This window comes from Camellia sinensis, chromosome 2 (genome assembly GCF_055761805.1).
Source record: "Camellia sinensis isolate YWXY chromosome 2, ASM5576180v1, whole genome shotgun sequence".
Taxonomy (NCBI): Eukaryota; Viridiplantae; Streptophyta; class Magnoliopsida; order Ericales; family Theaceae; genus Camellia; species Camellia sinensis.
In genome coordinates this window covers 7,960,329-7,986,741 of record NC_138962.1, presented here as the reverse complement: position 1 = coordinate 7,986,741, position 26,413 = coordinate 7,960,329, and the positions used below count along the sequence as shown (strand labels likewise).

General features: G+C 31.0%; 1 protein-coding gene and 1 long non-coding RNA gene across 4 annotated transcripts; both read right to left on the bottom strand.

Annotated features, from left to right (window-relative positions):
- Positions 1 to 17,754: 17,754 nt before the first annotated feature.
- Positions 17,755 to 21,525, bottom strand: LOC145806461 (myosin-12-like). The gene is made up of 7 exons (XM_082903492.1): positions 21,288 to 21,525; positions 21,045 to 21,181; positions 20,801 to 20,947; positions 19,186 to 19,282; positions 18,341 to 18,433; positions 18,074 to 18,225; positions 17,755 to 17,851 (listed from the first exon to the last, which is right to left on the bottom strand). Exons 1-7 carry the CDS (start codon positions 21,330 to 21,332, stop codon positions 17,755 to 17,757), a joined length of 768 nt encoding a protein of 255 aa, XP_082759618.1. The 5' UTR covers positions 21,333 to 21,525.
- A 14-nt stretch (positions 21,526 to 21,539) lies between these two features.
- LOC145819831 (uncharacterized) lies at positions 21,540 to 25,973 on the bottom strand. Of its 3 annotated transcripts, none has more exons than XR_014360605.1 (6): positions 25,733 to 25,973; positions 24,706 to 25,351; positions 22,597 to 22,705; positions 22,406 to 22,516; positions 21,856 to 21,955; positions 21,540 to 21,676 (listed from the first exon to the last, which is right to left on the bottom strand). It is a non-coding gene; the product is annotated as an uncharacterized LOC145819831 (long non-coding RNA). The 3 variants fall into 3 exon arrangements; XR_014360603.1 differs by having other exon boundaries at positions 21,546 to 21,696; XR_014360604.1 differs by having other exon boundaries at positions 21,546 to 21,696; positions 21,856 to 21,906.
- Positions 25,974 to 26,413: the final 440 nt, after the last annotated feature.

Genomic DNA, 26,413 nt, shown 5'->3' with positions numbered 1-26,413 from the left:
TAAAAATGGAAGTTGAATAAAAATAAAAATGGAAGTTGCATAAAATTAAGAATGGAAGTTCATTAAAGAAACCACTATACCTTAACGATCTATTTGGAAATTAAATAAAAAAGGAAGTGCAATTGAAAAGTAAATTGAATAAAAATGGAAGTTGAATAAAAATAAATGTGAAAGTTGCATAAAATTAAAAATGGAAGTTCAATCCAGAAACCACAATACCTTAAGAATCTATTTGAAAATTAAATACAAAAGGAAGTTGAATAGAAAAGAAACTGAATAAAAAAAGAAGTTAAATAGAAATAAAAATGGAAGTTGCAGAAAATTAAAATTGGAAGTACCTTCAAGAAACCACTATACCTTCACGATCTATTTGGAAATTAAATAAAAAAGGAAGTTGAATAGTAAAATAACTTGAATAAAAATGGAAGTCGAATAAAAATAAAAATGTAAGTTGAAGAAAATTAAAAATTGAAGTTCATTCAAGAAACCACTATACCTTAACGATCTGTTTGGAAATTAAATAAAAAAGGAAGTTTAATAGAAAAGTAAATTGAATTAAAATGGAAGTTGAATAAAAATAAAAATGAAAGTTGCATAAAATTAAAAATGGAAGTTCAATCCAGGAACCACTATACCTTAACGATCTATTTGGAAATTAAATAAAAAAGGAAGTTGAGTAGAAAAGAAACTAGAATGAAAAAGGAAGTTAAATAAAAATAAAAATGGAAGCTGCAGAAATTTAAAAATGGAAGTTCATTCAAAAAACCACTATACCTTAACGATCTATTTGGAAATTAAAAAAAAAAAGGAAGTTTAATAGAAATATAAATTGAGTAAAAATGGAAGTTTAAAAAAAATAAAAATTAAAGTTGCATAAAATTAAAAATGGAAGTTCAATGCAGAAACCACTATACCTTAACGATATATTTGGAAATTAAATAAATAAGGAAGTTTAATAGAAAAGTAAATTGAATAAAAATGGAAGTTGAATAAAATCAAAAGTGGAAGTTGCAGAAAATTAAAAATGAAAGTTCAATCCAGAAACCACTATACCTTAACGATCTATTTGGAAATTAAATAAAAAAGCAAGTTGAGTAGAAAAGAAAGTGGAATGAAAAAGGAAGTAAAATAAAAATAAAAATTGAAGTTGTAGAAAATTAAAAACGGAAGTTCATTCAAGAAACCACTATACCTTAACGATCTATTTCGAAATTAAACAAAAAAGGAAGTTGAATAGGAAAATAACTTGAATAAAAATGGAAGTTGAATAAAAATAAAAATGGAAGTTGCATAAAATTAAGAATGGAAGTTCATTAAAGAAACCACTATACCTTAACGATCTATTTGGAAATTAAATAAAAAAGGAAGTGCAATTGAAAAGTAAATTGAATAAAAATGGAAGTTGAATAAAAATAAATGTGAAAGTTGCATAAAATTAAAAATGGAAGTTCAATCCAGAAACCACAATACCTTAAGAATCTATTTGAAAATTAAATACAAAAGGAAGTTGAATAGAAAAGAAACTGAATAAAAAAAGAAGTTAAATAGAAATAAAAATGGAAGTTGCAGAAAATTAAAATTGGAAGTACCTTCAAGAAACCACTATACCTTCACGATCTATTTGGAAATTAAATAAAAAAGGAAGTTGAATAGTAAAATAACTTGAATAAAAATGGAAGTCGAATAAAAATAAAAATGTAAGTTGAAGAAAATTAAAAATTGAAGTTCATTCAAGAAACCACTATACCTTAACGATCTGTTTGGAAATTAAATAAAAAAGGAAGTTTAATAGAAAAGTAAATTGAATAAAAATAGAAGTTGAATAAAAATAAAAATGAAAGTTCCATAAAATTAAAAATGGAAGTTCAATCCAGAAACTACTATACCTTAACGATCTATTTGGAAATTAAATAAAAAAGGAAGTTGAGTAGAAAAGAAACTTCAATAAAAAAAGAAGTTAAATAAAAATAAAAATGAAAGTTGCAGAAAATTAAAAATGGAAGTTCATTAAAGAAACAACTATACCTTAACGATCTATTTGGAAATTAAATAAAAAAGGAAGTTTAATAGAAAAATAAATTGAATAAAAATGGAAGTTGAACAAAAATGAAAATGAATGTTGCATAAAATTAAAAATGAAAGTTCCATCCAGAAACCACTACACCTTAACGATCTATTAGGAAATTAAATAAAAAAGGAAGTTGAATAGAAAAAAAAAAAAAAACTTGATGAAAAAAAGAAGTTGAATAGAAATAAAAATGGAAGTTGCAGAAAATTAAAATTGGAAGTTCATTCAAGAAACCACTATACCTTAACGATGTATTTGGAAATTAAATAAAAAAGGAAGTTGAATAGAAAAATGACTTGAATAAAGTTGGAAGTCGAATAAAAATAAAAAAGGAAGTTGCAGAAAATTAAAAATGGAAGTTCATTCAAGAAACCACTATACCATAACGATCTATTTGGAAATTAAATTAAAAGGCAGTTTAATAGAAAAATAAATTAAATAAAAATGGATGTTGAATAAAAAGAAAAGTGGAAGTTGCAGAAAATTAAAAGTGGAAGTTCAATCCAGAAACCACTATACCTTAACGATCTATTTGGAAATTAAATAAAAAAGGAAGTTGAGTAGAAAAGAAACCAGAACAAAAAAGGAAGTTAAATAAAAATAAAAATGGAAGTTGCAGAAAAGTAAGAATGGAAGTTCATTCAAGAAACCACTATACCTTAACCATCTTTTTGGAAATTAAATAAAAAAGGAAGTTGAATAGAAAAATAACTTGAATAAAAATGGAAGTTGAATAAAAATAAAAATGAAAGTTGCAGAAAATTAAAAATGGAAGTTCATTCAAGAAACCACTATACCTTAATGATCTATTTGGAAATTAAATGAAAAAGGAAGTTTAATAGAAAAGTAAATTAAATAAAAATGGAAGTTGAATAAAAATAAAAATGAAATTTGCGTAAAATTAAAAATGGAAGTTCAGTCCAGAAACCACTATAACTTAACGATCTATTTGGAAATTAAATAAAAAAGAAAGTTGAATAGAAAAGAAACTAGAATGAAAAAGGAAGTTAAATAAAAATAATAATGGAAGTTGCAGAAAATTAAAAATGGAAGTTCATTCTAGAAACCACTATACCTTAACGATCTATTTTGAAATTAAATAAAAAAGGAAGTTTAATAGAAAAGTAAATTGAATAAAAATGGAAGTTGAATAAAAATAAAAATGAAAGTTGCATAAAATTAAAAATGGAAGTTCAATCCAGGAACCACTATACCTTAACGATCTATTTGGAAATTAAATAAAAAAGGAATTTGAGTAGAAAAGAAACTAGAATGAAAAAGAAAGTTAAATAAAAATTAAAATGGAAGTTGCAGAAAATTAAAAATGGAAGTTCATTAAAAAAACCACTATACCTTAACGATCTATTTGGAAATTAAATAAAAAAGGAAGTTTAATAGAAAAGTAAATTGAATAAAAATGGAAGTTGAACAAAAATGAAAATGAAAGTTGCATAAAATTAAAATTGGAAGTTCAATCCAGAAACCACTACACCTTAACGATCTATTTGGAAATTAAATAAAAAAGGAAGTCGAATAGAAAAAAAACTTGAAGAAAAAAAGAAGCTGAATAGATATAAAAATGGAAGTTGCAGAAAATTAAAATTGGAAGTTCATTCAAGAAACTAGGGCTGAGCAAGGAATCCGTGAAATCCGTAATCCAATCCAGTCCAGTCCAATCCGATAGGTTTGGATTGGTTTTTTGAATCCGCGGTTCGGTTCCGGATTGAAGAATTAAAAATCCGTAGTTCACGGATTGGTTCCGGATTGAATCCCACGGTTCTAGATTAGAACCGATCCGGACCGTATACAAATAGTCTATATTTTTATTATACAACCTCCCCCATAGTATCTTCTCTTATTCTATATAAAATCTAAACTCAAACCTAAAACCGTATAATATCTTCTTTTATTACTTTTGTTTGTTAGTTTTAAGTTTTAATTTGCAATGGTCTAAATACTTATGGTGAAACCAATTTTGTTATGGTTGTTTAAATTATAGAACAGTATGTCGTTATTATAGAAAAACATATTGCTATTATGGAACTAATATAGCGTTATGTTTATATTTTTATAAAATTCAAGTGTTATATATATATATATATATATTTGTTATTTAATTATGTGAATCCGTGGTCCTAAACCGATCCAATCCGTATTTAAATGGATTGGTTCGGATTGGTTCCATGATTTAAACGGATTGGATTGGTTCCAATTTTTCAGGAACCGTAAATAACGGATTGGTCCTGATTTTATCCCAATCCGATCCAATCCGGACCATGCTCACCCCTACAAGAAACCACTATACCTTAACGATGTATTTGGAAATTAAATAAAAAAGGAAGTTGAATAGAAAAATGACTTGAATAAAGTTGGAAGTCGAATAAAAATAAAAAAGGAAGTTGCAGAAAATTAAAAATTGAAGTTCATTCAAGAAACCACTATACCATAACGATCTATTTGGAAATTAAATAAAAAGGAAGTTTAATAGAAAAGTAAATTAAATAAAAATGGATATTGAATAAAAATAAAAGTGGAAGTTGCAGAAAATTAAAAGTGGAAGTTCAATCCAGAAACCACTATACCTTAACAATCTATTTGGAAATTAAATAAAAAAGGAAGTTGAGGAGAAAAGAAACCTGAACAAAAAAGGAAGTTAAATAAAAATAAAAATGGAAGTTCATTCAAGAAACCACTATATCTTAACGATCTATTTGGAAATTAAATAAAAAAGGAAGTTGAATAAAAAAAAATAACTTGAATAAAAATGGAAGTTGAATAAAAATAAAAATGAAAGTTGCAGAAAATTAAAAATGGAAGTTCATTCAAGAAACCACTATACCTTAACGATCTATTTGGAAATTAAATAAAAAAGGAAGTTTAATAGAAAAGTAAATTAAATAAAAATGGAAGTTGAATAAAAATAAAAATGAAATTTGCATAAAATTAAAAATGGAAGTTCAGTCCAGAAACCACTATACCTTAACGATCTATTTGGAAATTAAATAAAAAAGGAAGTTGAATAGAAAAGAAACTTGAATAAAAAAAGAAGTAGAATAGAAATAAAAATGGAAGTTGCAGAAAATTAAAATTGGAAGTTCATTCAAGAAACCACTATGCCTTAACGACCTATTTGCAAATTAAATAAAAAAGGAAGTTGAATTGAAAAGTAACTTGAATAAAAATGGAAGTTAATTAAAAATAAAAATGGAAGTTGCAGAAAATTAAAAACGGAAGTTCATTCTAGAAACCACTATACCTTAACAATCTATTTTGAAATTAAATAAAAAAGGAAGTTTAATAGAAAAGTAAATTAAATAAAAATGGAAGTTGAATAAAAATAAAAATGGAAGTTGCATAAAATTAAAAATGGAAGTTCAATCCAGGAACCACTATACCTTAACGATCTGTTTGGAAATTAAATAAAAAAGAAAGTTGAGTAGAAAAGAAAATAGAATGAAAAAGGAAGTTAAATAAAAATAAAAATGGAAGTTGCAGAAAATTAAAAATGGAAGTTCATTCAAAAAATCATTATACCTTAACGATCTATTTGGAAATTAAATAAAAAAGGAAGTTTAATAGAAAAGTAAATTGAATAAAAATGGAAGTTTAATAAAAATAAAAATTAAAGTTGCATAAAATTAAAAATGGAAGTTCAATGCAGAAACCACTATACATTAACGATCTATTTGGAAATTAAATAAAAAGGAGGTTGAGTAGAAAATAAACTTGAATGAACAAGGAAGTAAAATAAAAATAAAAATGGAAGTTGCAGAAAATTAAAAATGGAAGTTCATTCAAGAAACCACAATACCTTAACGATCTATTTGGAAATTAAATAAAAAAGGAAGTTTAATAGAAAGTAAATTGAGTAAAAATGGAAGTTGAATAAAAATAAATGTGAAAGTTGCATAAAATTAAAAATGGAAGTTCAATCCAGAAACCACTATACCTTAACGGTCTATTTGGATGTTAAATAAAAAAGGAAGTTGAATAGAAAAAAACTTGAACAAAAAAAAAAGTTGAAAAAAAATAAAAATGGAAGTTGCAGAAAATTAAAATTGGAAGTTCATTCAAGAAACCACTATACCTTAACGATGTATTTGGAAATTAAATAAAAAAGGAAGTTGAATAGAAAAATGACTTGAATAAAATTGGAAGTCGAATAAAAATAAAAATGGAAGTTGCAGAAAATTAAAAAAGGAAGTTCATTCAAGAAACCACTACACCTTAGCGATCTATTTGGAAATTAAGAAAAAAAGGAAGTTTAATAGAAAAATAAATTGAATAAATATGGAAGTTGAATAAAAATAAAAGTGGAAGTTGCAGAAAATTAAAAATGGAATTTCAATCCAGAAACCACTATACCTTAACGATCTATTTGGAAATTAAATAAAAAAGGAAGTTGAGTAGAAAATAAACTTGAATGAAAAAGGAAGTAAAATGAAAAAAAAATGGAAGTTGCAGAAAATTAAAAATGGAAATTCATTCAGGATAACACTATGACTTAACGATCTATTTGGAAATTAAATAAAAAAGGAAGTTGAATAGAAAAATAACTTGTATAAAAATGGAAGTTGAATAAAAATAAAAATGGAAGTTGCATAAAATTAAAAATGGAAGTTCATTAAAGAAACCACTATACCATAACGATCTATTTGGAAATTAAATAAAAAAGGAAGTTCAATTGAAAAGTAAATTGAATAAAAATGAAAGTTGAATAAAAATAAAAGTGAAAGTTGCATAAAATTAAAAATGGAAGTTCAATCCAGAAACCACAATACCTTAACAATCTATTTGAAAATTTTAAAAAAAAAAAGGATGTTGAATAGAAAAGAAACTGAATAAAAAAAGAAGTTTAGTAGAAATAAAAATGGAAGTTGCAGAAAATTAAAAATGGAAGTTCATTCAAGAAACCATTATACCTTAACGATCTATTTGGAAATTAAATAAAAAAGGAAGTTGAATAGAAAAATAACATGAATAAAAATGGAAGTCGAATAAAAATAAAAATGGAAGTTGCAGAAAATTAAAAATGGAAGTTCATTCAAGAAACCACTATACCATAACGATCTATTTGGAAATTAAATTAAAAGGCAGTTTAATAGAAAAATAAATTAAATAAAAATGGATGTTGAATAAAAAGAAAAGTGGAAGTTGCAGAAAATTAAAAGTGGAAGTTCAATCCAGAAACCACTATACCTTAACGATCTATTTGGAAATTAAATAAAAAAGGAAGTTGAGTAGAAAAGAAACCAGAACAAAAAAGGAAGTTAAATAAAAATAAAAATGGAAGTTGCAGAAAAGTAAGAATGGAAGTTCATTCAAGAAACCACTATACCTTAACCATCTTTTTGGAAATTAAATAAAAAAGGAAGTTGAATAGAAAAATAACTTGAATAAAAATGGAAGTTGAATAAAAATAAAAATGAAAGTTGCAGAAAATTAAAAATGGAAGTTCATTCAAGAAACCACTATACCTTAATGATCTATTTGGAAATTAAATGAAAAAGGAAGTTTAATAGAAAAGTAAATTAAATAAAAATGGAAGTTGAATAAAAATAAAAATGAAATTTGCGTAAAATTAAAAATGGAAGTTCAGTCCAGAAACCACTATAACTTAACGATCTATTTGGAAATTAAATAAAAAAGAAAGTTGAATAGAAAAGAAACTAGAATGAAAAAGGAAGTTAAATAAAAATAATAATGGAAGTTGCAGAAAATTAAAAATGGAAGTTCATTCTAGAAACCACTATACCTTAACGATCTATTTTGAAATTAAATAAAAAAGGAAGTTTAATAGAAAAGTAAATTGAATAAAAATGGAAGTTGAATAAAAATAAAAATGAAAGTTGCATAAAATTAAAAATGGAAGTTCAATCCAGGAACCACTATACCTTAACGATCTATTTGGAAATTAAATAAAAAAGGAATTTGAGTAGAAAAGAAACTAGAATGAAAAAGAAAGTTAAATAAAAATTAAAATGGAAGTTGCAGAAAATTAAAAATGGAAGTTCATTAAAAAAACCACTATACCTTAACGATCTATTTGGAAATTAAATAAAAAAGGAAGTTTAATAGAAAAGTAAATTGAATAAAAATGGAAGTTGAACAAAAATGAAAATGAAAGTTGCATAAAATTAAAATTGGAAGTTCAATCCAGAAACCACTACACCTTAACGATCTATTTGGAAATTAAATAAAAAAGGAAGTCGAATAGAAAAAAAACTTGAAGAAAAAAAGAAGCTGAATAGATATAAAAATGGAAGTTGCAGAAAATTAAAATTGGAAGTTCATTCAAGAAACTAGGGCTGAGCAAGGAATCCGTGAAATCCGTAATCCAATCCAGTCCAGTCCAATCCGATAGGTTTGGATTGGTTTTTTGAATCCGCGGTTCGGTTCCGGATTGAAGAATTAAAAATCCGTAGTTCACGGATTGGTTCCGGATTGAATCCCACGGTTCTAGATTAGAACCGATCCGGACCGTATACAAATAGTCTATATTTTTATTATACAACCTCCCCCATAGTATCTTCTCTTATTCTATATAAAATCTAAACTCAAACCTAAAACCGTATAATATCTTCTTTTATTACTTTTGTTTGTTAGTTTTAAGTTTTAATTTGCAATGGTCTAAATACTTATGGTGAAACCAATTTTGTTATGGTTGTTTAAATTATAGAACAGTATGTCGTTATTATAGAAAAACATATTGCTATTATGGAACTAATATAGCGTTATGTTTATATTTTTATAAAATTCAAGTGTTATATATATATATATATATATTTGTTATTTAATTATGTGAATCCGTGGTCCTAAACCGATCCAATCCGTATTTAAATGGATTGGTTCGGATTGGTTCCATGATTTAAACGGATTGGATTGGTTCCAATTTTTCAGGAACCGTAAATAACGGATTGGTCCTGATTTTATCCCAATCCGATCCAATCCGGACCATGCTCACCCCTACAAGAAACCACTATACCTTAACGATGTATTTGGAAATTAAATAAAAAAGGAAGTTGAATAGAAAAATGACTTGAATAAAGTTGGAAGTCGAATAAAAATAAAAAAGGAAGTTGCAGAAAATTAAAAATTGAAGTTCATTCAAGAAACCACTATACCATAACGATCTATTTGGAAATTAAATAAAAAGGAAGTTTAATAGAAAAGTAAATTAAATAAAAATGGATATTGAATAAAAATAAAAGTGGAAGTTGCAGAAAATTAAAAGTGGAAGTTCAATCCAGAAACCACTATACCTTAACAATCTATTTGGAAATTAAATAAAAAAGGAAGTTGAGGAGAAAAGAAACCTGAACAAAAAAGGAAGTTAAATAAAAATAAAAATGGAAGTTCATTCAAGAAACCACTATATCTTAACGATCTATTTGGAAATTAAATAAAAAAGGAAGTTGAATAAAAAAAAATAACTTGAATAAAAATGGAAGTTGAATAAAAATAAAAATGAAAGTTGCAGAAAATTAAAAATGGAAGTTCATTCAAGAAACCACTATACCTTAACGATCTATTTGGAAATTAAATAAAAAAGGAAGTTTAATAGAAAAGTAAATTAAATAAAAATGGAAGTTGAATAAAAATAAAAATGAAATTTGCATAAAATTAAAAATGGAAGTTCAGTCCAGAAACCACTATACCTTAACGATCTATTTGGAAATTAAATAAAAAAGGAAGTTGAATAGAAAAGAAACTTGAATAAAAAAAGAAGTAGAATAGAAATAAAAATGGAAGTTGCAGAAAATTAAAATTGGAAGTTCATTCAAGAAACCACTATGCCTTAACGACCTATTTGCAAATTAAATAAAAAAGGAAGTTGAATTGAAAAGTAACTTGAATAAAAATGGAAGTTAATTAAAAATAAAAATGGAAGTTGCAGAAAATTAAAAACGGAAGTTCATTCTAGAAACCACTATACCTTAACAATCTATTTTGAAATTAAATAAAAAAGGAAGTTTAATAGAAAAGTAAATTAAATAAAAATGGAAGTTGAATAAAAATAAAAATGGAAGTTGCATAAAATTAAAAATGGAAGTTCAATCCAGGAACCACTATACCTTAACGATCTGTTTGGAAATTAAATAAAAAAGAAAGTTGAGTAGAAAAGAAAATAGAATGAAAAAGGAAGTTAAATAAAAATAAAAATGGAAGTTGCAGAAAATTAAAAATGGAAGTTCATTCAAAAAATCATTATACCTTAACGATCTATTTGGAAATTAAATAAAAAAGGAAGTTTAATAGAAAAGTAAATTGAATAAAAATGGAAGTTTAATAAAAATAAAAATTAAAGTTGCATAAAATTAAAAATGGAAGTTCAATGCAGAAACCACTATACATTAACGATCTATTTGGAAATTAAATAAAAAGGAGGTTGAGTAGAAAATAAACTTGAATGAACAAGGAAGTAAAATAAAAATAAAAATGGAAGTTGCAGAAAATTAAAAATGGAAGTTCATTCAAGAAACCACAATACCTTAACGATCTATTTGGAAATTAAATAAAAAAGGAAGTTTAATAGAAAGTAAATTGAGTAAAAATGGAAGTTGAATAAAAATAAATGTGAAAGTTGCATAAAATTAAAAATGGAAGTTCAATCCAGAAACCACTATACCTTAACGGTCTATTTGGATGTTAAATAAAAAAGGAAGTTGAATAGAAAAAAACTTGAACAAAAAAAAAAGTTGAAAAAAAATAAAAATGGAAGTTGCAGAAAATTAAAATTGGAAGTTCATTCAAGAAACCACTATACCTTAACGATGTATTTGGAAATTAAATAAAAAAGGAAGTTGAATAGAAAAATGACTTGAATAAAATTGGAAGTCGAATAAAAATAAAAATGGAAGTTGCAGAAAATTAAAAAAGGAAGTTCATTCAAGAAACCACTACACCTTAGCGATCTATTTGGAAATTAAGAAAAAAAGGAAGTTTAATAGAAAAATAAATTGAATAAATATGGAAGTTGAATAAAAATAAAAGTGGAAGTTGCAGAAAATTAAAAATGGAATTTCAATCCAGAAACCACTATACCTTAACGATCTATTTGGAAATTAAATAAAAAAGGAAGTTGAGTAGAAAATAAACTTGAATGAAAAAGGAAGTAAAATGAAAAAAAAATGGAAGTTGCAGAAAATTAAAAATGGAAATTCATTCAGGATAACACTATGACTTAACGATCTATTTGGAAATTAAATAAAAAAGGAAGTTGAATAGAAAAATAACTTGTATAAAAATGGAAGTTGAATAAAAATAAAAATGGAAGTTGCATAAAATTAAAAATGGAAGTTCATTAAAGAAACCACTATACCATAACGATCTATTTGGAAATTAAATAAAAAAGGAAGTTCAATTGAAAAGTAAATTGAATAAAAATGAAAGTTGAATAAAAATAAAAGTGAAAGTTGCATAAAATTAAAAATGGAAGTTCAATCCAGAAACCACAATACCTTAACAATCTATTTGAAAATTTTAAAAAAAAAAAGGATGTTGAATAGAAAAGAAACTGAATAAAAAAAGAAGTTTAGTAGAAATAAAAATGGAAGTTGCAGAAAATTAAAAATGGAAGTTCATTCAAGAAACCATTATACCTTAACGATCTATTTGGAAATTAAATAAAAAAGGAAGTTGAATAGAAAAATAACATGAATAAAAATGGAAGTCGAATAAAAATAAAAATGGAAGTTGAAGAAAATTAAAAATTGAAGTTCATTCAAGAAACCACTATACCTTAACGATCTGTTTGGAAATTAAATAAAAAAGGAAGTTTAATAGAAAATTAAATTGAATAAAAATAGAACTTGAATAAAAATAAAAATGAAAGTGGTATAAAATTAAAAATGGAAGTTCAATCCAGAAACCACTATACCGTAACGATCTATTTGGAAATTAAATAAAAAAGGAAGTTGAGTAGAAAAGAAACTTGAATGAAAAAAGAAGTTAAATAAAAATAAAAATGAAAGTTGCAGAAAATTAAAAATGGAAGTTCATTAAAGAAACCACTATACATTAACGATCTGTTTGGAAATTAAATAAAAAAGGAAGTTTAATAGAAAAGTAAATTGAATAAAAATGGAAGTTGAATAAAAATAAATGTGAAAGTTGCATAAAATTAAAAATGGAAGTTCAATCCAGAAACCACTATACCTTAACGGTCTATTTGGAAATTAAATAAAAAAGGAAGTTGAATTGAAAAAAAACTTGAAGAAAAAAAGAAGTTGAATAGAAATAAAAATGGAAGTTGCAGAAAATTTATAGCGATCCCGGTTTTCCCTGTTGTTATTGAACTGTAATCCAGACTTGGTTCCGTTGATTTGTTGTTGTCTTATCCTCTTTTCAATCCCTTACTCCTTATCTTAGAGTTTTGGGTTGTGTTGGACTTGTTAGGAATAAGTTGGTTGTGTTTTAAAACTTAGAATCTTTGCCCAGTTTTTGGCCTCTCTGCTCGAGCGGGAGTTTCGGAGCTCGAGCGGGAAAATCACCTTCCCAGTACTTCCTCTGTAGTGTTGGACGCTCGAGCGTGAGGTTGGACGCTCGAGCGGGAGTTTGTGTGTGATGCTCGAGCGGGGGTTTCCACGGTCGAGCGGGGACCTGTTCTGCAAAACTTCTGGATGGTGGTATCCGCCGCTCGAGCGAGGGTTTTGGCGCTCGAGCGGGAGTCTGTGAGTGACGCTCGAGCGGGGGTTTCCACGCTCGAGCGGGTCGACCTGTATAACACACCGAGATTCAGCTTTTTGAATCACTTTTTGATTTCCTTTCTCTCTCTTACTTTTCCGAAAAAGCCATTGGAGAGCACCTCACTCTAAAACCGAACTTCTCTCCTAGGATTGATCTAGCTAGAGTGTTTTCCTCACCTTGGGCCTTTGTAAGAAGTGTGTTGATCGTCGAGGGCTTCGTTGTGATCCATGAAATTTGGGATTTGGAGCACTTTGATTTCAGGTCATCTTCTCTATTTGAGTTCTCCATTTGAGGTAGGGATTCTCCTTGTTCTTTTTCAATACTTCGTCTATAGATAGGCATGTGGTAATTTTGTATTGCATAAAAATCATATCCATGTTGGATTTATTTGAAATCATGAGAAGGAACCTAGGGTTGGGTGTTGGAAAATGGTTATGTTGTCATTGATGGATACTTTGGGCTAATTGGAGTGTAAATTAGCATGTTGTAGTTGATGGAAGAAAAAGCCCTAAATCATATTTTGACTGATAAATTAAATTAAAATGGAGGATAGTGAATCTATATTATAAATCTCTAGTGTTGATGTGGGTTGGGTGAAGGTGTTAATGCCTAAGGGATTAACGTTGACTTTGGAATGGTTTGTAATGAATGTAGTGGATTAGTGTGAGTTATGACTTTATTGTCAATGGAAGTGGTTTTGTAAAACAAAGGAATGAATTTGGTTTTGTAACAACAAAAGGGACGGAGTTGATTTTGTGAAAATAAAAGGGATATGGAACTTGTTTTGTGAAATGGGAAAGGTATTTTGAAATACGTATGAAAATTGGATTGTTGTTTCATGAGTGTTGAACACACACATGTGTGGAACTGTATCTTGAACTACCATGTTAATATTGTTGTCGGGTTTGTGGTCTCATAGTAATTGAGTCTTTAATAGATGTACTAAATATTTGCATCTAGAGGTTTTGTCCTTGGTCATCGGTGGAGGATGACGTCGTTGTGTTGAATTGTCGTGTATGCATTACACCATTGTTAATTGAACATCTTATGTGATGAAATATTGAGATGCATTATATATGCATACTTGTTAGGGAGGAGAGAGGGGTTGTACTCCAGTGTGTGTGAGAAGATAGGGGATGCACTCCACACACCTATGTGTTCATATACTTTAACACATGGTTTGTATTTGGATAGTTTATGTATATATGTTGTACATGTTGGTTATGCCCTGTTGCATTTCGATTGGTGGTGTCATACCCTGCACTGATAATCAGAGGTACCGTTACCTTCCAGCTAGCGCCTGGTAAACTGACTGCGCTGAGAATCTAAGGTACCATACCCTTCCAGCTAGCGCCTGGTAAACTGGTATGTTGTTGTGCGAGGTGTATCTTTGGCTTACTATGTGCATGGCTAGTAGAGCAAAGTTTGTTGTTGATATTTCAGTGTGTTTGGAAATATCATGGATTGTGTTGATTATGGTTTTGGAGGGGCGAGTTGCCTCATTGGTTTATCTCATGCATGTCGGTGAGTTGTTATCTCTTTTTATGACGGTGCATGTTTAGAATTGTTTGTATCGGGAAAAAGGCCAAAATGTCATATTTGTCTTTTGGAAAATGTGAAGGAGAACGGACTTTTAAAGAAATATATATTTTGAAAAGCATATCTGTGTATATTTGGAAAATGGAAGAGTGTAGTGGGCTTAGTGAAATTATTTCCTAAGGTATTGTTAATGTTGTGAAAGATTGAGAACGGGGATTAATGAAAAGAAAAAGAAAGATGAATCGCCTATGGCGTTGATTGAAATGGTTGTTTTCAAGAAAAGTTCATACATATATATTTTGTATACACTACAAGAAATTACATTTTTTGCAACGCAACAAAATATGTTGCTAAAAGGGAAAATTCGTCGGCAAAGAGTTTTGCCGACACACAAAGCTACGTTGGCAACCCGTAGGCAAAAGTGAGTTGGCAAAAGTTTTTGCTGACGAAATTATCATTGCATTGGTAAAAGTAATGCCTTTAGCGACGAACATAGTCGTCGTTAAAAGCTATAGCGATCCCGGGTTTACCCTTGTTGTACAGTGATCCGGACATGTGTCCGTGGATGTTGGTAGTTGTTTATTATCCTGTTTGCATCCTCTTTACTTGTATATTGAGTTATAGGATGTGTTGGGCAGGTTCGTTACAGGTTGGTTGTGTTTGGGAGCCTAGTGTTGCTGCCCAGATTTTTGGACCTTCGCTCGAGCGAGGAGTTGGTCGCTCGAGCGAGAGTTGAGGTTGTGTCTGGTGGATCGAGCCAGAGTGGCTTCGCTCGAGCGAGCGATTGCGTCTGGTTCTGGACCTGTGAGTTGCATTTCTTGGCTCGAGCAAGCTTTCTTTGCTCGAGCGGCTTGGTTTGTTCTTCGCTCGAGCGAGAGGTCTGTCGCTCGAGCGTGCTTCTAGTTGCAGACCTGAGGGTTTGAGTTGCTGGCTCGAGCGAGCATTATTTCGCTCGAGCGCACTTCTGAGTTGTTGGCTCGAGCGAGAACTTCTTGGCTCGAGCGAGTGTTTTCTGTGTCTGGTCGCTCGAGCGACAAAGTCTTCGCTTGAGCGAGGGTGTTTTATATCAGCGGGCAGTAGCGATTTTGAACTTCAGTTTTTCACTTCTTTTTGATCAAACCCTAGATCCGAGACACTCTCTCTCTAAACTTTGCACTCTCTCTAAGATTTGATCTCCCTAGAGTGTGAATCTAGCCTAGGGCCTTTGTTAAAAAGATAGAGGGCGTTGAGAGCTTTGTTTTAATCTGAAAAAGTTTGGATTTGGAGCATGTTGATCTTCGAGTCTTCATCTCCTTTTTGGCTCAAACTTCGAGGTAGGGATATCCTACTCCTCTCTATGGATTTTGTCTTTAAGTTTTGGTATTTTGAGATGTTGGGGTTGGTTTGGTAATTTTGTGAGAGTTTGGGGCTTTTGTGTTATTTTACAAAAGTTGGGGTTTTATTTATAATAAACCTAGATGCATGTTTGGCATGGAGAAACGAAATAAATGTTGAATCATTGATGAAAATGGGACCTAAGGGTTGAAATGTTAATTATGGAAAATGACCTAATTACATTGTTTGATTAATTGGGATAATTAATTGTGAGAAATGAGGAAATGAAATAGAATTGTTGAGATTGGGAATGTATGGGGTTAAAGGGTGTAGTTGAATTGTTTATCACACACCGAAATGAAATGTTGATTGAATATCCATTGTGCATTTATTTTCTGTATAGAAATAACTGCTTTGGGCTATCGGTGGAGGATAGTTGTGATTGTTGTAGACAATGCATGATGATTAGGCAAACAAAAACTAATCAATGGAATGTGTCATGGAATTTGATGATTGATAGAATACGTTAACTATATGTATTGAGTGGTTGTATATAGAACCAATGTGTTTGTATACGTTATGTGTAGAGGAGGAGATGGGGGATGTACTCTGCGGTTTAGGGGAAGATGGGGGATGTACCTCTAAACCGGATAGTGTTGGGAGAAGATAGGGGATGAACTCCGTAGATACAGCTCATATGCTTGTCTAGAAAAGTGAAGATAGAGCTTATATGCTTATCTTTGTGAAGTGTGAATACAGCTTGTATGCTTATCTGTGAATGTGGGATATTGTTGTTATACATATCTGTTGAGAATGTGGATACAGCTTATATGCATATCTGTGAATGTGGGATATTATTGTTATACATATCTGTTGAAATAATGATAGAGCTAACATGCTTATCTGTTGAAAAGGGGGAAAATGAAAAGTAACTTGGACTCATAAGTCGTATGACATAAATATGTGATTTATGTGAATGTATCAGTGTTGGCCATCTATCAATTGCTAATCTTTTAGTCATTGTTCATGGTTGGTTTAGTGTATTTCTACTGGGCTGTGGCTCACCCTATATGGGAATATCATTTTCAGGTACAGGTAGCATGCCACCTCCAAGGACATAGCTTGGGAGGCTAGAGGCGGACATACTTTTGTCGTTTTACTTTTGATGTATTACATGTAAATTCAAGCCAAGGGCTTAACGTGTATGAGTTAGCACTCTTTTGTTGTAACCAAGTGTTAACTTGGAAAGCTGTAAGCCCGTAGGGCATTTTGCTTTTGTTGTTAACATGTGATACTTTTATAATCAAACTCGGATGAATAGAAGAATGTGGTTATTTTATATGTCAATGAATGTCTTATTTGATGGGTTTAATGTTATTATTTTGAGGGCGTTACAAAAGCCTTCATCCATCGTCGGCAATTTACCTTGCGTCGGTAAAAGTCATTCAAATATGATGATTGTGTGTCACTTTTCGCGACACAAATTTGCATGGGCAAAAAATATACTTTTAGCAACAAAATATGCGTCGACAAAAGTAAACTTTTGGCGACAATAAAGCTTCACTTTTGGCAACAATAAAGCTTCACTTTTGGCAACGACAAATTAACATTGGCAAAAAATACACTTTTAGCAACACAATATGAGTGGGCAAAAATAAACTTTTGACAACACATTTATGTCAGGAAATATTGTCATTTGCCGACGATTTGTTTGTCGATAAAAGTTTACTTTTGGCAACGACAAATTGACATTGGCTAAAAATACACTTCTAATAACACAATATGAGTTGGCAAAAATAAACTTTTGGCGACACATTTACCAACAAAGATAATTGAAAATAATTTATATATTTTTATAAGACTTACAGATTTACAAGAGGCATCCCTCAGACTCCACTATTACAAACTAGTAACATTAATATGCAATCTCCTAAAGTTGATGTGCAAGCAAAAAAAACACTGCTGATACTGCTTTTAGAAGCAATGTATAAAACCTAAAAGGGTAAACTCACTAAAATACCCAAATACATCCAAATTGCAAACCCACATTACAAACAACAGATAACAAAATGAAAACATGAAACTAACAAAGACAGGCAAAACGACACGAATAGTATCCACAAACTTATCCAGCAGACCAACATCTAGTAGCAGCCGCCTAATAGCAACATTGCAGCAGCAGCAGCCGCCGCCGCCCAGCAAGCATCAACCACAAGGGCGACAGCAGCAACAAACCAGCAGCTGCAATAGACAAATCTGATTCATGCATCTCAGATGAGCTTGGTGCATCTGCAACCTCCAGCCCAGCTGCATTATTTGACATTCCTAGGCGCATTTCAGAAGAGATGACCAACATATAAAGGCATTTTAATAGGAGCTACTCAAGCCAAGTTCTTTGCTAATCTTTGCATTATAAATAGAAGGAAAAAAAAAGAATGTAAAATACCCACTTTGGAGGAGAACATCCTTTCTTCTCTACATGATACAGGTGCATTAGCCTCTTGTACATATGAAAGTATTGTCAACTTCTGAATATTGGCTCCGCTTGGTAGATTTTTGGAGCTCGCCCTCCTTCCAAAAGAAAAGGAGGATTCATCAGCTTTAACAAGACCACCCTACACAAAGCTTTTGCATTTGCAATTTTGTTGAAGCTCAAGGGTTGTACAATGTGATGGAAAATCAGTTCCATGTGTATTTCAAGCAGGAGGGACATTCCTAAATTGCTGCTACAAGCTTATTTTGATCCTCCTCAGTTTTTGTTCTTATTAAGAAGGTACGTGCCACAACACTGTCACTGTCAACGTTGTTGTTTCCCACGTCACCCTACAAAAAACACAAGTGAAATTTCCCACCATAAAGTGCATTAAAAAAAATGCTTCAGAGAAAATTTCCATAAAAAGCAACCCATGAGAATCCTTCCCACATATATATGTACAAGCGGTGTGTGCAAACGTATTTGCAATTTTATATTTAAATTTTTGGATAGTATGATGGTTGAGGAAAACTAATAGCAATTTTGGACGGTTTGACAAAAGAAACAATTATTCTTACTGTTATTAGATGTGACGGCTACTGAGTGGGAAAGACTGACAGTTACTAGGTATAAAGACATTCTTGAAAAAGTTTAAAAAAAAAAAAAAGTGATAGCTTCCAACACAACTCTGGTGCACTTTATATAATAGAATAGTTATCCCATTTATTTATTGGATAAATAGAATAGTTTCACATTCTAAACAGTGTTGTTAAAAAAAATCCTATTGTCAAATAAGTGTTGTTGTTCTGCAGTATACAGACATCTAAGACCTAATGTCCCCAAAAGTTATGTAACCAATAAAATAAGGTTACACTCTCACTTTACAGCAGGGGTATTGAGAGGTATGAGATATCTTAAGCATTTAATGAAATAATGTCTAATATTAAGTATGAAATGCATGATGGCTTCATCAAGGAACAAAGATACAGCGAGTGGAGCTACTCTCAATGCGTCAAAAAAAGATATGCATTAGCCAAAAGAATACAAAATCAGTTCAAAATGGATGGGGGTATTAGTCAGAAGAGAGTACTTAAAAGCCTACCTCAGATGTTAAATGCCAACGTTGTTCATTCATGCTGTGAGTTCTAGTTTTTGTGTACCCGAAATCACCACCAACCTCATCATCAAAGAAATCACCACTAAAATCAAGGAGCCATCTGTCATGAGATTGTAGCCCATCATTATTATCATCATCAGTCGAGAAAACAAATGTTTGGGAATCAATAAGCCTTCTAGAACTAATTTTCAATATATATATATATATATAAAATAAGCCTTCTACTTTCTCAAAATAATCTTCTTTTGTAACTTGTAAAAGAAAAAAATAAAACATAATTTTTTTTAAAGATTCATCATGCCTTTACTTGTTTAATTTTCACATGTGAGCACTAAGTTGTATGCACAACTCTACTTTCCTTCCTTAAACACAACAAAAATTTATAAGAAACTCTTGAATATTAGGGAGGCAGTCTTGAATGGGGGAAGCATCCCTTTATCACTCAAATTGAGCTTTGGTTCATCCTTTTTCCTCAAAGAAGTGAAATATCCTCTAGAACTTGTGACCTTAATGGCAATAGTTTCCGGTTTATAGCAAGTGAATTCAAATCCAACTTCTCTCTCTCTCTCATGGTCAAATTTCAAATGGTTGATAAACAACCCGGAGATCCTAATATTTGAAAATGAGGGTCTGAGCAGCTTCTTCAATTTGCTAATATAGTTAAACCCAATTTGAAGAAGACCTGGTTAGTTCTTCATAGTAAATCCTCTGACTGGTTCAATCCATAATTTGTCTTTGTTTTTTTTGATGTTATGTTAGGGACTGTTTGACGCCAGGTACTCTAGGTCTGGCTGAGTTAATTTGTAGACTGTTGTTTAATTAAACTAATATTTTCAGGGCTGAATTACTAGTGCTAAAGATTTTAAGTTTTCCAAATTAAATTTAAGGATAAATTTTTTAGTATAAAATAATTTAGAAACCACTGGTTACAAGCTTTCTTATCAATAAGTTAAGATAATAAGGTGGATGCATGACATTCCACTCAAACTGTTCTAAGGAAATCTACCAGTCTCTATCTGCTTATTGTTGATCTTGCAGCCTGATTATAGGAAGTGGGAAGTACTTGCATTTTTATGAAAAGCTATACAGCCGGTAACTAATTGTGCATCATAAGGCCTAAGAGTCAAAGGGGCTAAGTACCTTGTGATAAAAGGCTTGACATGAACTAACTTCACTTTTAATAGGGATTTCAGTTTCGTGCCCTCAATAGAAGTTATAAACAGTCCAATTCTTAGAAGGCTTTCTGCATGAAGGTCTTTATAACATCATGGGGAAAATGGTCCATCAAAATAAGCAGTCTCTAAGATGAGTTTCCCAACAGTTTCCTCGTGGTGTTGTGGTTTCACCACAACTAATAACATCCTAAAGTGTCTGAAACAATAACCGTCACTCCTTAATAATTTTCTCTGAGTGTTGTTGTACTTGAGTTTTTCTTATTTGTTTACTCAGCTCAGACGAGGAATCTGAGACACCAGACATTTTTGTTTCCTCCTTCCAAATGTAATTGATCTAGCAGGAGTATAAACGTCTGACGTTGGAGTGCTATCAGTCTGGAGGGAAAAAAATTTGAAATTCATAGAGGTGTGTTTGATTTACTTACCAATCAAAAAGCCTGGAGTATATTGTCTTTGCCAGGGCATCACGACTTTTGACAGCTGAAGCTGGATCTAGTGATTTTGTAATATTTCCATCTGGAGTTACTATCACACGCTTGCAAAGTGAGTCTTCAAGTGCTTTCTCATCACACCTGGATATAAGCATATTAAGATGATATAAGTATATAGTTGAAGTCTTGAAGATGTACCAAACAGTATTTAATAGGTCAAGTTGATTAGAGTTCTGACATGAGTAGCTCTGCAGCTGTTTGAAGATGGTAGTGTGCTTTCTCATCTTTCAGTTTTGAAGAATTTGTTTCATTCCTTTTGACGAAGTCAATGTTTCCAAGATGAAGTATTGCAGCTACCACACGGAATATAGCATCCTACAAAAAAAATTAAAATAAAATTCATTATATTAATTTGGATTCATAAAATGGCTCATTTCAATAATTTTCTCTGTTTTTGCACGTAGTGGATACACACACATACACACACACGCATCTGCTCATCCTGGCTGATTCCTACAATATCCATGGCATTTCTGGTCTCCAGATATTCCCTTGCATCATCCACATTTGCCACTTCATAACAATTGGTTTGATTTAGATAGTGGTATGTTTTTGGGTCTCCTAGTTTGAATTTCTTTGCATCCTGGAATAAAATATTACTGTTAGCTCACTATATATGGTTATTGTGCGTCATGTCAGCGGTGATTTAGATTCGATTGCATAAGCTCACTTTAGGTGGGGCTGCACAGAGCATGTAAAAGCAGTGGTAGTTCCTCTCTGGGTCAGAGACTTGGCAAACACGCGATCTTTCAAGAAGATATGTTCGAACTGCAGCTCCAGAGATCTTCCCATGCTTATCGAATTGGATCTCTACAAATTTACCAAAACGACTGGTACAACCATTCAGTCATGTAAATTTTCTTGTAAGTCAAACCATAGAAGTAGATAGAATGAAAAATAGGATATATTTGAAGGAAAAAAAGCATCCAAATTATCTTAGGATATATTTGGAGGAGCAATTAATCATAGAATGGAAACAAATTAGTTACCTCATTTCTAGCAATTGCTTTCTCCATAGCTTCACATAATCCCTTTGTATCCTGACCACAACATTGCAAAGTCAGCAACATTTGGACTCACCACAGATCCCTGTCATAAAAGAAATATAATCACAATGCTCCTTATTACAAGGCCTCACTGTCCCGGCATAAGCACAGTTAGTCTACACAACCATCTAGATGAGATGTAATATCAGTAAAATAAGCATTTTTCTTGCATTCACATACCACCAACAAGGTAACAGAATATTTGCAGAGCAAGCACATAACATTAATTATCATACAACAGGAGAAGTAACAGTGTGTAGGATTCTATTATTTTGATTTCTTCTATCACTTTTTCTCTATGCATTTTTTGAGAGAGAGATTGGGGAAAGAATACACTACAGTGAGAAAAGCAGGTACCATAACAGATAGAGACAGCAATGGCATAAACATTTTTAGAAGAAGTGGAACCAAACTGTTTGACTATGGAAAACAGAATAGCACAAAACCAAAGCAGTATTAGTATAAAGATGTTACAAAAGAATTTAAGAAATACCTCAACAGGCCATCCATCCACCACAAATACATCCAAAGAATAACCATCAGTAGTTGAGAACACGTGTGCCTCACGGATGTTAAGTCCTTTGTTAGAAAGCAAAGCAGAAAGCTAGAACAAAATGGTACAGAGTTAGAAGCCAACAGTTGTGTAAAAAATAAAAAAAGAACAAAAAGAAAAGATAAGTCTACCAAATGGATGCAAGACTTCTGCTTTCTCTTTTCTTTTTTTTTTCCTTTCAAATTTTCATTTGATTGCTTACTTCATACAGGACGTAACTGCATCTTCAAAATGGGAGGACTGCAAACAACTCGTTGAAGATAGACAAGAGACATGGTATTACTTGTCAAATATTGAAATGTGAATTTAAGTCATTAGAAGAAAATCTAGAACTTGTTCACATCTCTTTCTATATATGTATATATTATTTCTCTTCTTTCAGGAAATTAAAATTGTTGTATAGCCTTAATGGTTTTGTGTTACTCTACATTTCCACAAGAATTCAAACCAGCATTAGTGACATGTACAGACACCTGTTCGCCTGAATTTAGTGTTCATGTGTTTGGCACCTATTTAGATCTATGGAATCCTGCACCCTGTACTTTCTTTTGAAACATTCAGAAGAATGTACATTTGGTGCCACTATTTCCATTTATTAGGAATTTGCTGCAGCAATACTATTCCTCTCCTTGTACTTTGATCATTCCTGATGCTTTAATGGACCCATGTCCTTTTTTGTTGGTTATGTACAGATGGATGGGGGAAATGATTGACAGTAATGTGCTCTTATTTATCTACCAAAAAAACCCGACCATAAACAATCATGCTTGGTAGCAACTACATGTTATGACTTGCTAAGATGCCACATTCTGTGTCTGACGCCCTGTATCCATGTTAAAATGTAACAATTGTGTATATATCAAGAAATTGCACCCAAAAATTAGTCTAATATTGTAGATCAAAGTATTTGCAAGCCTACCCTTTTATTATTATTATTATTATTATTGTTATTATTGTTATTATTGTTATTATTATTATTATTATTATTATTATTATTATTATTATTATTATTATTATTATTATTATTATTATTATTATTATTATTATTATTTTGAACTCCCACAAACTTCTATGAAATAATTTTCTCTCTACTCTGTTTTTTGTCATGAACTAGCATTATCACATGCCCTTGTGCAGGTTCAATGTGGAAGAGAGCTTCTTAAGGGAGATCTTTGAGAAATACAAAACAGAACTGAAAGAGAAGGCAAAGGAGAAGGAACGAAAGCGAAGGGATGATAAGGTATCCAAAGATTTCTGTCTCATTGTTGGCGCTGTAGATACTAACATTTACTTAAAACTATTTTTGCATGTTTGCGTGAGGCGCAGTTGTTTATAATTCAGTTTTCCATACAGAATCTGATATTATTCAAGTATTTTGCCATTATGACTACAATTCTTTGTTAGAATATGGCAATATGCTCAGTAAAAGTTGTGTTTTGTTCCTATTCCTGTTCTACTTCAGTTCGCTTTGTCAAACACAATATTCTAATGTAGAGGTGGGGTGAGGCTTTAACGTTGTGGTGCAAGTGTCTGTTCCTTATATGGATCAAATTTTTTGCTTAAGCCGAGAATTTTAGTCATGCATGATTGATGCTGGAGCAATCTACCTTGAGGAGAAAAAAGTAGTGCTTATTGTTCATACTGCAGTACTGTTCACAGAATTGCAGTAATTTCTGCTCACATGCACTGTAGCAATACTGTAGCCCAACATTTGATTATCATTGCATCCTCAACAGCAATACTATTGATCTCCATTCAACAAAGCCTTGTCCCTACTGCTTAGGTCGGCTTCATAAATCCTGTTTCACCATAGTTTGAGCTCATTTTGTAAATTACATTACCAAGAAGTCTCTGAAATTTCTTGACGGTGCACCATACGATGTTAATTGGTTGGTTTGTTTTTAAAAAATGTTCAACAGGAGATTTGATTGGGGTAATACCATTCCGAGCCTTTTGTTTCAGTCATTTTCTTGGTATTGATTCTAATGGTTGCACCTACTTTGCTTGCAATTATTTCCATGTTCTAATATTCCTCAAGAAGTGAAATCTTGGTAATGAAACCACTTCAAACAAACCTATTTCAGAAATGAAGACAAAATTAAACTGAATGGGTAGAATAAACAACCAGAAAGCAAGAGTTCACAGTTGGGTAAATAGAAGAAGGGGTAGAGAGAGAGAGAGAGACCGAGAGTGGGAGCGAGAGAGCGAGAGAGTGAAAGGGAGTGAGCAAGAGAGCGAACCTGTTAGCATCGGTGGCGGTGCTGATTTGCGGCGTACAGGGACCAACGGTGCTGAGGATGCGCAGTCATGAGGCTTGCAAAGAATTTTAAACTTGAAATAGATGTTGCAAGACAAGGTGACAACATAAATGACAAGCTCCACAGTAATTAAGTGACATTCAACAAACCAATTACATGACTGAAGCAAGTCTATTGCATGCATCTCAGGTGAGGCCAAAGAATAAACAGTTGGATTTTAAACTATTGAGCATAATGGTAAAAGATATATACAATCAGAATTTCAAGTTCCATAGATAAGTACCTCTTCCCCCAACAGTTTGACCTGCTTCCCTGCAATGGTGCAATTTTGTATGAGCAAAACAAGAAAATAATGGGCTAAATTCTAATCACCAAAAGTGTATGTGATTGTCATAAAGGTGTATTAAATCAGAAAAGGCAAAGTTCAAATAATCTGGACACTAACATGGGCATAGTGATTGCGTCAAAAATTGTGTACTGCTATATGAAAAATAAGTGTACGTTGATAAAATAACTGGTAATAATAAGATTGCCAGGCTTGAAGTTAGCTTCTGTTACCAAACAAATTTAAAAGTAAAATCACTTACCGGGTTGGTGGTTGCCGACCAACCTGAGATAGAAGAGTTTGCTGTAAAGTCAATCGTTGATAAAATAGAGAAAACAGAAGTTAAGAAAGAGATGGAATGAAGAAATAAAGAAACAACCCAACAATCGAAAATTAAACATTTTAGAAAATTCATTTTAGAAAGATGGTTTTAGAAAATTAATCATTTTACAGATGATAATGAGAATAGAACAACACTCACAAACTAAATCCACAATCGAAGCAGTTTTTTTAATTAAAAAAAAAAACCCTAACTTTAAGCTAATTCCAACAACCCAACACGCAACGCAACACATGAAAAAAATATTGAAACTCCAATACAAAACCCTAGGACAAACAATCACATTAATCGCAAATTTCGATCGCTAAATGATGGGGAAAAAAACGAAAAAATTAAAAATTCACCTCGAGTTTTTGCAAGGCGACCGACTCAGACGCGCCGGTGATGCTCATGAAGGTCTCGATTGCTTCTTGATTGGGTCTCACCCGAAGTCCACAAATTTGCAGAGAGATTGAGAAAGGGTCTTGATTGTATTCTCCAAACTGATTTGTGTGTTTTTTCAGAGAGAGAGAACAAAAGAGGGGTTTACCTATGCTAGAAAAAAAGAGGAAATTTTGAGAGGTACCATCGCCTCCTCTTTTAGAGGCAGATCACCAAAAAATAAATAAATAAATAAAAATATTTTTTTGTTTTTTTTTTCAAAATTAAAATTAATTTGAGAACTATAAAAATTAAAAATATATTTTTAAAATTTTTAAAATTATTTATGACTTCTTAAAAGATAAAATTATACAAAAATAATAAGTATTTTTTTATTTTTCATCAATTTTTTTTTAGTTTTCAAAAAAAAAAAATTCCAAACAAGTTTCTGCGAATAAAACCAAACATATTGAAATTGATAATCTAACATTCTTTGGAAAAGTTTAAATTATTTCAAATTAGTCATCTCAACTTACGAGTGTGTTTGGCTTGGTGAGTTCATTTTGTGATCTAATTCGATGATCACTTTAATTTTACAATTCAATAACTAGAATATTTAAAACTCTTTGAAAGTCATAATAAAAACACAAATTACTAAATCACAT